The 11270-nt window shown below is 38.3% G+C and overlaps 1 protein-coding gene across 1 annotated transcript; it reads left to right on the plus strand.

Moving 5' to 3' along the window:
• The first annotated feature begins 3057 nt into the window (after window positions 1-3057).
• Window positions 3058-8320, plus strand: LOC306862981 (uncharacterized protein). The gene is made up of 4 exons (XM_079406108.1): window positions 3058-3944; window positions 5213-5766; window positions 5886-5952; window positions 6042-8320. Exons 1-4 carry the CDS (start codon window positions 3365-3367, stop codon window positions 7568-7570), a joined length of 2730 nt encoding a protein of 909 aa, XP_079262234.1. The 5' UTR covers window positions 3058-3364; the 3' UTR covers window positions 7571-8320.
• The last annotated feature ends 2950 nt before the right edge of the window (window positions 8321-11270 follow it).

Consider the following 11270-nt stretch of genomic DNA (forward strand, 5'->3'; position numbering starts at 1 on the left):
AGCCCTCACATTCTTACTGTCCTCAACTAAAGTTTGGATGTGTGTCTCTAATTTTGGAATCTTCTCTGTCAGCCTAACTATTTCCCTGCATTTATCACATGTGAATCCCTCGTCGCCGACAGAGAGAGATTAACTGTACATGTGGCAAACAGTGCAAACAACAATAGCAGGAGAAGAATCCATTACTCACCATGATTGAAGAATGATTTGCTTACCGCTGTTGTTTGATGAACTCGTGAAAAACGGAGCGAGAAAAAATAAAACAATAATAGGCGCTAACGAATGCTAACGCGCTATAATCGTGGTTTTAAAAAGTGAACGATCAAATTAGTTTGATAGATAATACCAGAAATATGGTAGGAATTAAGTTATATATTATCACTTTAAACAACAGAGAGTGAAATTAAGATAGAGATTCAACAGAAAAACGAAGCTACACGGAGCTACAATCGCAAATCTCTCAGCAGCACGACAGACAGAAGCAATCAATCAGCAATCGATCTTAGGGAGTTGTCATATAAAGCCACCCAGCTTTATATCAAGCCGATGTAAAGCTGCTTTGACACAATTTGCATTGTTAAAAGCGCTATACAAATAATATTGACTTGACATATAAAAATATTGTTTAATATCTGAGTGTTCTTATTGACTGTGTGACTCACTCCAACCACAAAGGCACATACGCTCATCTAAAAGAATAGTTGAAATTAAAATTTATTCACCCTCAAGCCATCCAAGATGTAGATGAACTTGGAGAATTTTAGCATTACATCACTTCTTGAGATTCTCTGCAGTGAATGGGTGCCGTCAGAGTGAGAGTCCAAACAGCTGATAAAAAAATCACAATAATCCACAAATAATCCACACAACTCCAGTGCATAAATGTATGAAACACGTCCATAATTAAGACATTTTTAATATTGCTGTTGTTTCATCTGAATCCTTAACTGGAGTAGACATGTAGTTGCAAATTAATTAGAATTAGTTGACATGTAGTTGGCATGTAGTTACAAAATTACTTATAGTTAGTAGAATGTCTAAAGTGGACTATCAAAATAAAGTGTACCCTGACAAATTTTCTGCAGAGAATGAAAGCAGACTACTATAAACAGCTGGAGAGGTGAGCGCATTTGGCATAAAATATCAGCTTAGCTCACGAGTCACGGCCTGATCTGACAATGAACAGACATACTTCAGCACTTTTCAAAGAAAGTACACTAGGTCTAAAGTGACTCCAAAAGCCCATATGGTGGGGTGTGAGGGGACATGGTCTTTAAAAACCATTAGGCCACAGTTGACTCATTATTCTGGTTTAAGACGGGTCTGTACTATACAATACTATCAAACACTCTGGTGGTTCATTACAGCCATTAAAATGGGAAATACAGAGTTCACAGCTTAAACCATCATTGTAGCCTAATTAAAATGTCTTAGTAACTCAAACTTCGCATTTTTATATCCAGCTACTAAGCATGTGTCCAAATAATCAAATCAAGGGTGGCAGAATTATTCAAAATATCCATCTAAACATAATCCATAAATTGAAAAAAGAGAGAAAAAAAGTTAATAAAATTAATAAAAATTAATAAAAAGATTATAAAAAGGCAGAAGAAAGAAACAAATGCAGGTTTGGAACAATTTGAGGGTGAGTACACGATGACAGAATTTTCATTTTTGGGTGAACTTTAAAGTAAAAATGTGTTGTTGATTTCACATTATTAGCCTTAAATGCTGATTATCTAAATTTCAAGATGGATATATATAACATTATAGCTAACAATAACTCAACAATCTCATTTTTTTATTATTTATTTGGATTAACCAATACACCATAGAATATCCTAAAGCCATGAACATGCAAAGGAAAGCTCTTTAGTTATCAGCCATTAAGAGCTCTGGATTCCCGTCTCTCCTCTCCAAATGTGTGTCTAGTATGGCCGGCTGAACTCTGGCAAATAAACTTTGACCCTTTAAGACTTTTTCTTCTGCCTGACAGATTCTAAATGAAAGACAACAGCTGTTTAAACAATCAAAAGCCTGTCTATCTTTTTTTTTTTAAACTGACATGGCCACAAACAAAGGTGACACTGGTGGTAACACAACTTTCCATTACCCACAATGATGCCTTTATTATAAACTTGCACAGCACTCCCTGAATTCCTGTCTGTGGCTAAATTGCTATATTGGAGGATATGGTTAGTTTAAAATAGGAAGAAACTTGGCAAAAAATACTTTTTTTTAAATTCCATCTTGACCACCCTTTTCAGTGAGAGATTGTTACGTGTAATACAGGCTTATGGTGTTAAAAGTGTCAAGATGAACATTATCGAACATAGCACACTAAACGAAAGAGGGAAAATAAACATCAAAGGATGCAAAACAGATGAAAGTGAGGGGTTAAACTCAGGGGAAACCTGATGCTAATTAAGTCTTTGGAATGCCACATAATGGCTGTGTCCTGAAACCTAGAGAGCTGCCTAACTAGACAGCATTTTTAACCATGATTTGCAGGTACAGCAGTTTTGAGATATTAATTGGTGCTTGCAGAATTAAGAATTAAGAATTTTAGAAACATGGGGACATTGTAGATTCATTTTTGGGCATCTTGCATCCAGCCAATTTGGGTTTAATTATCACAGAGCAAAAAAGCACACATGGTTTGGTTTTGGGCATTATGTGTGAGCAGAACCTTTCTATCTAAACACTTCTGAAAGAGAATGCCATGGATTGTGTCTTAAAACTAAGCTGAGCTATACCTAAACAGCATTTTTGGGCAACGTAGCATTCCTAATGGGTCTATGATGCCCAAAATTGCTGCTTACATTAGCCAAAAATGATATTATTGCACATATGATGCTCAAAAATGTTGAATGTGTGCATGCCTGATTTGGCCAAAAATGCAGCATGCACACCAATAATGCTTAAAATACACACACATGTGATTCCTAAAAATACTGCATGTACATATGATGTCTAAAATGTTGCCTAGATAGGGAGCTCACTAATTCTTTAGACACAGCCCATGACATTGTCCTTCAGAAGTGTTTAGAGTGGCTCACACACACACTCCAGTGGAGCAGAGATGCTCACCTCCTGCTGTTTATATTTTCACTGACATTCCAACAGAAGACATCTGCGGGTAAAATCATCCGTTTAAAGAGTTTATCTGCGGATTTAAACATGCAACAACAAAATTAAAACCATCTTTATCTTCCGAATCAGGCTGAACTAAACGATAAAAGACTTTTTTCTGTGCTTTTAGTAGCTTATGTAGTGTGTAACGTCAATAGACTCGTTTAAACGCGTGCTTGCTCACGAGTCATAATTGTTATTTTCTTTATTTAGTTGGTTAAATGATTTAAGGATGCCATCATCCAAAAAGCCGCTTTTGTTCCTGGTTTATGTATTTTGCACGTTCCGCGCTGCGCGCTCGGGGGACTTTGGAGACCCCAGACCCTGCTCTGGATCACACTGTCCGGGAGGCAGATCGTCCAGACCACCGCGACAGCACAATCCGACAACACAGAGCAGATCAATAAATCACCATCATGCTCCCTCCAGCTTTCCATCGGAACATCACGCAACGCTTCTGTCCCTGCGCGGGCGGTCTGGAGACCAGAAACGGGAAACCGTCCAGACGCGCGTCGCTGGAGTTTTTGGTCCTGTGTGCGCAGACTGCGTTACGCCTCAAAGACCAGATCATGTTATGAACGACACCAGAGAATGTAAAGGAACTGAGTGCCGTCTACCTCTGAGGATACGACTGAACCCCAAACCGAGACCCTGTGCTGGAGACGGGTGTGTGCTCGGGACCAGCCAGCCTCCCCTCATCCATGTGGCAGACAGAGCCGCTCAGTTTCTGGGGGAATTTCCGGACACTGGATATGCAGCATCAGAGAGTGGGGCTCCTCTGGGAGTTCAGCTCACATGTGACATCAAACCAGGTGAATTCAAACAGTGGTTCCAGCTGTTCTGCACTTGAATTGGAGTATCTTGTTTCACACTTAAGTAAACAGAGTAGGCTATTGTATTACTGTAGTTTATAAAAAAATGACATATAGCACAAATTATTTTTGTTACTTATTCCACTTAACTGCACAAAATGTACATTGTATTACCATGTGCTTTATTAAATGCATACCATGGTAATATCATGGTATTTTCTAAAGTACTTTGGACTGTGTATACCACTTACAAAAAGTAGCTACCATGGTATGACCCTGTGCTTTGTTGAACATATGCAGTAGCATGGTAATACCATGGTATTATTTGAAGTACATTGAACTGTGTAATTTTCATGATTTTTTTTTTTACTATCAAAAAAGTAGCATCTTTATACCACAAGGTAATTCTATTGTATAAGTTACTATGGTAATTCAATTATATAAGTTTAGGTGCTTCCAACCTTTGTAGTCATCTGATTATTTTAGTTTTATATATAATATTTTAATAAAATTATTTTTCCACAAATTATTAAATACATTATATCACAGATTCACAAAGCCCCTCCAGACAACCGGTACTATTTCATACTATATAATGTTGTACTCCAAACTATGCAGAGGGAATCTCTTTAATGCTCTTTGTTGGAGAATGATGCAGACCTGTTTTTGCTTGTGTGAGATATTTGTGTGAGATAAACCTACAGACATCACAGTGGAAATTGTCTGTGTTCTTTGAAAAATATGAGAAGGGGAGTGGGGGAGTGTTTAAAACTATAAGGCTCAATAAAACTCATACTTTATTCAATTTTCACATCTGTACTGGAATTTCCATACATCCGTGAATAGGGGAATTTGACAGCTGGCCCTAGAACTATTATTGCAAACATACACATGTGCTATGCAGCTAACCGCTGGCAGTCAACTGTCAAGACATTACAGACTACTTTGATCCATTTCCATATGATTGAAATAGTTTTAGCACTGGAGTTGGAAAAAAATAGCACTTGGTTATAAAAAAGGGTGGTGAAACTTTAACCTTCACATATCAAAAAGTTGTATTAACTTCAGATAATTTCTTGTTTGGATCATCTTTAAATAAACTATTCATGTTGATTTACTCCCAAATAATAGTTCTCATGTAAACCCAAATATATTTACAATTCAGTTTGATAAGACCAATATATTCCACTATTAATGGAAATTTATATTCCCTTCTTATACACTTGTTGGGTTATAGCCACTTAGTTACTCGTTCCTTTTTTTACTAGGAGAGAATGAGGTCCCTGCCGAAGATGCACTTATCCTTCATCTTCAGCTGGCGAAGGGACAAGAGAAGCTGGTGGAGGCTTTGAGAGCTCAACAAGTAGTGATCCGTGATCTGCAGCAGAGACTGGTGGAACAGCAGGGGGCCCTCCTCTCCCAGCAGCGTGAGATACTTGACCAGCAGCGCCGCATGTACGAGCAGATGGATGTGGTGAAGGCTCAGTATGGTCTGCTTTCTGAGACCGTCAAGCAGTTCTCGTTCCAAGGCTTGCAAGGAGAACTGCAAAGCTATTTTGAAAGCCACCTGGCCGGCCTTCAGAGCCAAGCACGTAGCCACCTGCAAAAGTCCTATGCTGTGCATAAGGTAGATGTGGACGCCAAAGTGGTGAATGTAGTTGGAGTTGCAGGGCACCCAGTGTTGGGCTGTCAAATTGCTTGCGGGCCTGAGGAATACTGCGACTTCCAGAAGGATCCACCGCAGTGTGAAAGGTGCACTATGTGTCTCCCTGGATTCTTCCTGGTGTCACAGTGCTCCCCCACGGCTGATAGGATGTGCCAGGTGACAGTGTGGCAGCAACTTCATTATGCATGCAACACATAAGATTTCAATTGAAGACCAGACAAATGTATTTGTCTTAATCTTTAACTCATCTTTGAGTAACAAATATCTATCAACAGGACAGGGATGAATGCCTAGAATTACCAAGCCTATGTGGAGAGCGAGTAAAATGTCTTAATACTCCAGGTAAGCAAGAAGAAAACAATGCCACCCCAATGCCTGCCTTTAAATGGTCTCTTGGGATTCACCAAGCTTCTCTTTGTTTTGTTCTTCAGGTGGGTTTCGTTGTCTCGGTGTCTCTGACAGGGAGATGTCCACAGGGCTATGTGGTCATGAGTATTTCTACAATCAAGAAATTCAGGAGTGCCAGGCTTGTTCAGACTGTGATGGCGAGCCTGTTGGCATTCCCTGTACTTTCACCAGTGATGCTGTATGTGGAACTGTGACTGAGAACATGCTTTCGCAGTCTTGGACAGCTTCGATTGCCATACCGCCTACAAAGTCGAAGAGTACTTCCATCTATCCAGGGCTACAGCTCAGGATTTGTGGCAAAGCAGAAAACAACCTGTTGACCAACCATGATGATTACCTCAACCTCCAACAACATGGACTGGTCTGGATAGACTACAACTTTGCACTAAAGCATAGCTGCAGGAACTTTCTCCAAGTCGGGATACGGATAAACGGCAGTGAAGAGGAGGGTAGAGACCTCAGCGGGGTTCGAATTGAGCAACCTGAAAGGAAGTTCTTCCAGAGTGTGACTGTAAGTGCAGCAGTTGAGGTGGAACCTAATCATACTCTGACACTTGTGTTGAAGAGTCCCAACCAATACTGCAACCAGAGTAAAGATATTCAAGCCTATGAGCTTGGAGGAGCTTCGTTCAGCTTGCTCTGGCTATCCCATGACACCGGCGCAGTGGCCATGACTGCTCAGATGTCCACAGCAGCCCACTACCAGAGTAACTATCGCCCCACATTCCGTATAGACACTGTCTCTGATCCCTACATAGTGGCGCTGACCCATGACAGCCGTGGGGTGCGTTTCATGGAGTCCGGTGTGGTGAAGTTTGTTCTCCAACAGGCCATCTATTCAATGGGCCATTCTTGTGTTCGAGAAGGTTTCTCACTGATTGCCTATGTCAACAGAAATGGCACTAACCAGGAGGTGCTACGTTCCTTCAAGTCTGGCGTTAACTACAGAGACACCTCCATCACCCTTTCTGGGGCCACAAGGGTAGACAACGAAGACTGGCTCAATTTTGAAATTGTCGCCCCATCTCAGTGCAATGTCCGCTACTTTGGTGATAGTTCTGGGATTAGTATGCTGAGTTTGATATGGATCCCTACGGCTGTCTCCTCCATGTTCACAGCCACTGTCTCAAGAACTGGTCTACTCTCTGGGGCAGTACGAAATAAACCCCTACTCTTTAGGCAGATGAGCCCGAATACAGACCAAATGCGACTAGCTGGGTCAGGAGAGCTGCATGCTCAGAGGAACTTTGTGTTTTCGGAGGCTGGGACTGTCAGTGTGGCACTCAACCTAAAACTGATCCACTCCTGCAGTGTGGTCAAGCTGACCCTTTACCGGCAAGGTACAGATGCAGGTCAGGCCACATCACTGGCCCAGCAGGTGGGTGGACAGATGCCTGAAGATAGTGAGTGGGCCAGTGTGGGGCTGAGAACCTCTTTTGAAGTGCAGAATGGTACAGCCATTTATGTTTCTCTGGACTGCATTCGTGGCCGGATCAACCAGATCACCCATGAGGAAGGCACCAACTTCTCCATTCTTTGGTTGGCATCATGATCCCAAGTATACAATCTTAGATCTAAGGAGTCGTAATTAACTGAAAAAATTACTTTGGAAAAACTGGTGCTTTCATAAGACTAAGCAGAAAACTTTAAACAGATGTACTTTCCAAAAATGGTTCATTTTTAATAGATGAAATGCACATGTGCTATTAATATTCCTTTGGTATTCAGATTCTATGTTTATTGGCATTATGTGAGGAGAAAGGAGGGATGTATTATTATTACAGTTATGTAAATTCAGAAACATAAATATGAATACGGTTTTTTTTTTTTTTTTTCTTGACTGGAACAATGAACTAATATAACCTTTAAAAAGTACTTTTTTTAGTGCTTTGGCTGGTTGAGCAGTGACCAATTTCCCCAAGGGAGTAATCCATGTAAATGTGTGCATACAGTATTTTGTGTGTGTTTGATAGAAAGTGTGTTTGTTAAAGAGAAAGAATGTGTATTTGTGAGCTGATGTGATGATTTTGCTGCACTTTATCAATACTTAAGTGCCGTATGTTGTACAGTGCACAATTTTGTGTTTGCCTTGTTGAAATAACTGGGATTCAAATAATCTAGCTTGATCTATATGAAAGATAGGCACATTCTAGAAATCAAAATAACAATATAATCAAATCATTATGCAACTTTCAGCTCTTGAATATTTAAATTTAGTACTATGAATGAATACTGCTGACTGTAATCTCCTGTCATTGTAATTTATATGAAAAAATACAAAACATTGACAAATTTGTCCATTCATGCTAAGGAACAGTGTAATTGGCAGATGTCTTCGATTACTCTGAATACTGTTGCCATTTGCTGTCTTTGCATACCATGTGTAATTGCTTCTGTATGTGCTCAAACTACAGATTACAAACAGTGAAGTGAACAAACATTTGGCAACATTAATGTCATGTCTGCCTTCACTGTAAAACACGTAAAAACCAAAGTATATGTTGGCCTTTAGAACCGTGCATTTTAATGCAAGGACTGGTATTTAATTTACTGTAGAAATAATGTAGAGTGTAATCCTTGATTAAACAAAATTAAAAATCATATCTATTTTGCCAGAAAAAAATAATAGGCTTCTTAATATTTTCTTAAAGCTTTTTAAGGGTTCTATGAAATACGAAATAATGAAAATTATGAAATAATTTGAAAATCCAAATGGACTGTACTATTCTTACAGTAGATTTTAACCATGTTCTATACTTGTTTAGTAGAAAACAGGTTATTTTTCACAGCATTTTTGTAAAAAAAATATTGCTTGATAATGCCAGCTTTGGTTGATTTTTTAAAAATCTGCACATGCTACATGTGTTTGTTATTGGATGTATACGAGGACACTGGTTGCTTCATAATTGCAAATAAAATGTACTTACCAGGTTTTGCTAACCCATACATTCAGGATCTAGGTGTCTACCCATAGTTGATCCCAGATGGGTACCAGACATCCTTCCACTGGGTACAGCATCAACCTCAAGAGGGCAGCAGTTTGGTGAAGCCTCAGATAGCAGTACTGAAACAATACAGGACATCATACTAAACTGCATAATTGTGATAAAGGATCATGTTCATCAGAGCTAATAGTGCCTGAGATGAATCTGCAATACTTTTTCTTACAAAAGTTTTCAGGAACTTGGTTGTAAAAACAATTGAATGTCTGCCGAAACATGACTAACAGTGCTTAAATTAGCGAGAAAACTGATTGTGTGAAACAATAGAATGTATTTGTCTGCTCTGGGAATGGAAAGCAGCTGTGTGGCGTGCTGGAACCAGATATTTCTGGTGTAGATCAAATGAGATTTCGCTGCATACAAAAAAATATCCATATAAAACACTATGGTTAAGAAGAGAGACAGATATCAATAGAGAGAGAGAAAGAGAGCTGTATGAATAGTTAACATACAACTAGCCTGCAAATCACAGAAGTTTGGAAAGGGATGTTTTTGCTTGGTTTCGATATGTGATTTTTAGATAGCGGAGGATTGTTTTTGGCATGTTTACAGTATGTTTTACAGTTTACAAACAGACTATCTTTTGTGATATAGCCAATCAAAAAGATACAAATACAAAGGACTTTATATCTGCATGTGAAGCCTGGAAACAGAAAATGAAGATCAGGTTTTCCGTTTTATAAGTTGTAGATTAAAATAAAACAGTTATCGATGCCAAAGGAAGGATTAACTGGGAAAAATCTCTCTTGACAGCATAATTATTTTGATATGTGTGGTGTTTATGCTTTGCGTTCCTCTCCAATCATCTCTGCCCATGTACTCATTAGTTTACATAAAGCAGGACAAGCTAAATCTTCAGCATTTTCTACGAACAAACCATTTGCTCTTACACAAAATAAATATGAATTACAACTGCAGAAAGAAAATAAATGTAAACTCAATAACAAAACTGCTCTGTCAATGATTAAGAAAGTTTGCATTCTGGTCATAATGTGTACTTTTAGAATATATACACATTGAAAAAAATGTGTACAGAAATACACATAATTTACATTAGAAGTCTAGCCTATAGCTTGTCAAATAGACTCTCGTAAGTGCATAAAATGGCAATGCATTTTTGTTTGATTTTGACAAAATGATTGACAGCGTGTAACAAATGCTGTACATAGAGAGTAACTCTGTGTGGATGATTGAAAGCAAAGTTATGTTTTGCATAACTGAAAAACAAAAAGTATAATCTTTTATTGAAGAATTTCTGCACAAAGCGAATTATGAAAACATAATTAATTTTTATGAGAATTTCTGCACAAAGCGAATTAAGAAAATATAATTAATTTTTATGAGAACATGTGGTTTATGATGTTAATGTCCCAATGCAAAAAAAAAAAAAAAAAAAAGGTTTCAGCAGAATTCATGAAAAACACCCATTTAACACATCCTTTCAAAGGAAACAAATTAATTTGACAGCATGGTCATTTTTGATTCACATGTATTTCATTTTGTGACAAAAACTTGATGCTTTAAACTGAAAGATGCAATTATTCCAGTCTATCAAGCAGACCTTTAGATGGACACCTTTAGCTGTTTGAAATGAACTCGAGACACAGAAACCATATACGTGACCTTTTTCAGAAATATTATGTGATGATTTTTGTCACTGTTATCTCACAAACCTCTTTCCTTTTATTGCTAGTTTCATTCTCCTTCTCTCCTCCACCTCATCTGTTTGCTCATTAGGCTGTTTAGTGAGGCATGTTAATGAAGGCCAGCAGGTCACCACGCACAAACAGAGAGAAAGCCTCGAAGCCTTGAAGCTCATGAAAGCCTTTTCAGTCTCACCAACCACAAATATATTCCTCCCACTCAGCAACATTTTCCAAAGAACTCATAAAGATGAACTTACCGTGTTTCCTACGGAAAACATACAGGTACATCTCAAAAAATGAGAATATCGTGAAAAAGGTCAATATTTTTTGTCACTCATTTCAGAAAGTGAAACCCATATATTATATAGATTCATTACACACAGAGTGAATTATTTCAAGCCTTTATTTCTTGAAATTTTGATGATTATGGCTTACAGATAATGAAAACCCAAAATTCGTGTCTCAGAAAATTAGAATATTACATAAGATCAATAAAATAGGATATTTTAAACAGAAATGTCAGGCTTCTGAAAAGTATGTTCATTTATATGCACTCAATACTTGGTTTGGCCTCCTTTTGCATGAATTACTGCATCAATGCGGC

This window comes from Barbus barbus (assembly GCF_936440315.1).
Source record: "Barbus barbus genome assembly, chromosome: 44".
NCBI lineage: Eukaryota > Metazoa > Chordata > Actinopteri > Cypriniformes > Cyprinidae > Barbus > Barbus barbus.

Coding starts and splice junctions, on each gene's coding strand:
- LOC306862981 (XM_079406108.1), top strand. CDS start 3,365: ATGCCATCATCCAAAAAGCCGCTTTTGTTCCTGGTTTATGTATTTTGC. Junction 3,945..5,212: donor CACATGTGACATCAAACCAG/GTGAATTCAAAC, acceptor TTTTTTTACTAG/GAGAGAATGAGGTCCCTGCC. Junction 5,953..6,041: donor AAAATGTCTTAATACTCCAG/GTAAGCAAGAAG, acceptor TTTGTTCTTCAG/GTGGGTTTCGTTGTCTCGGT.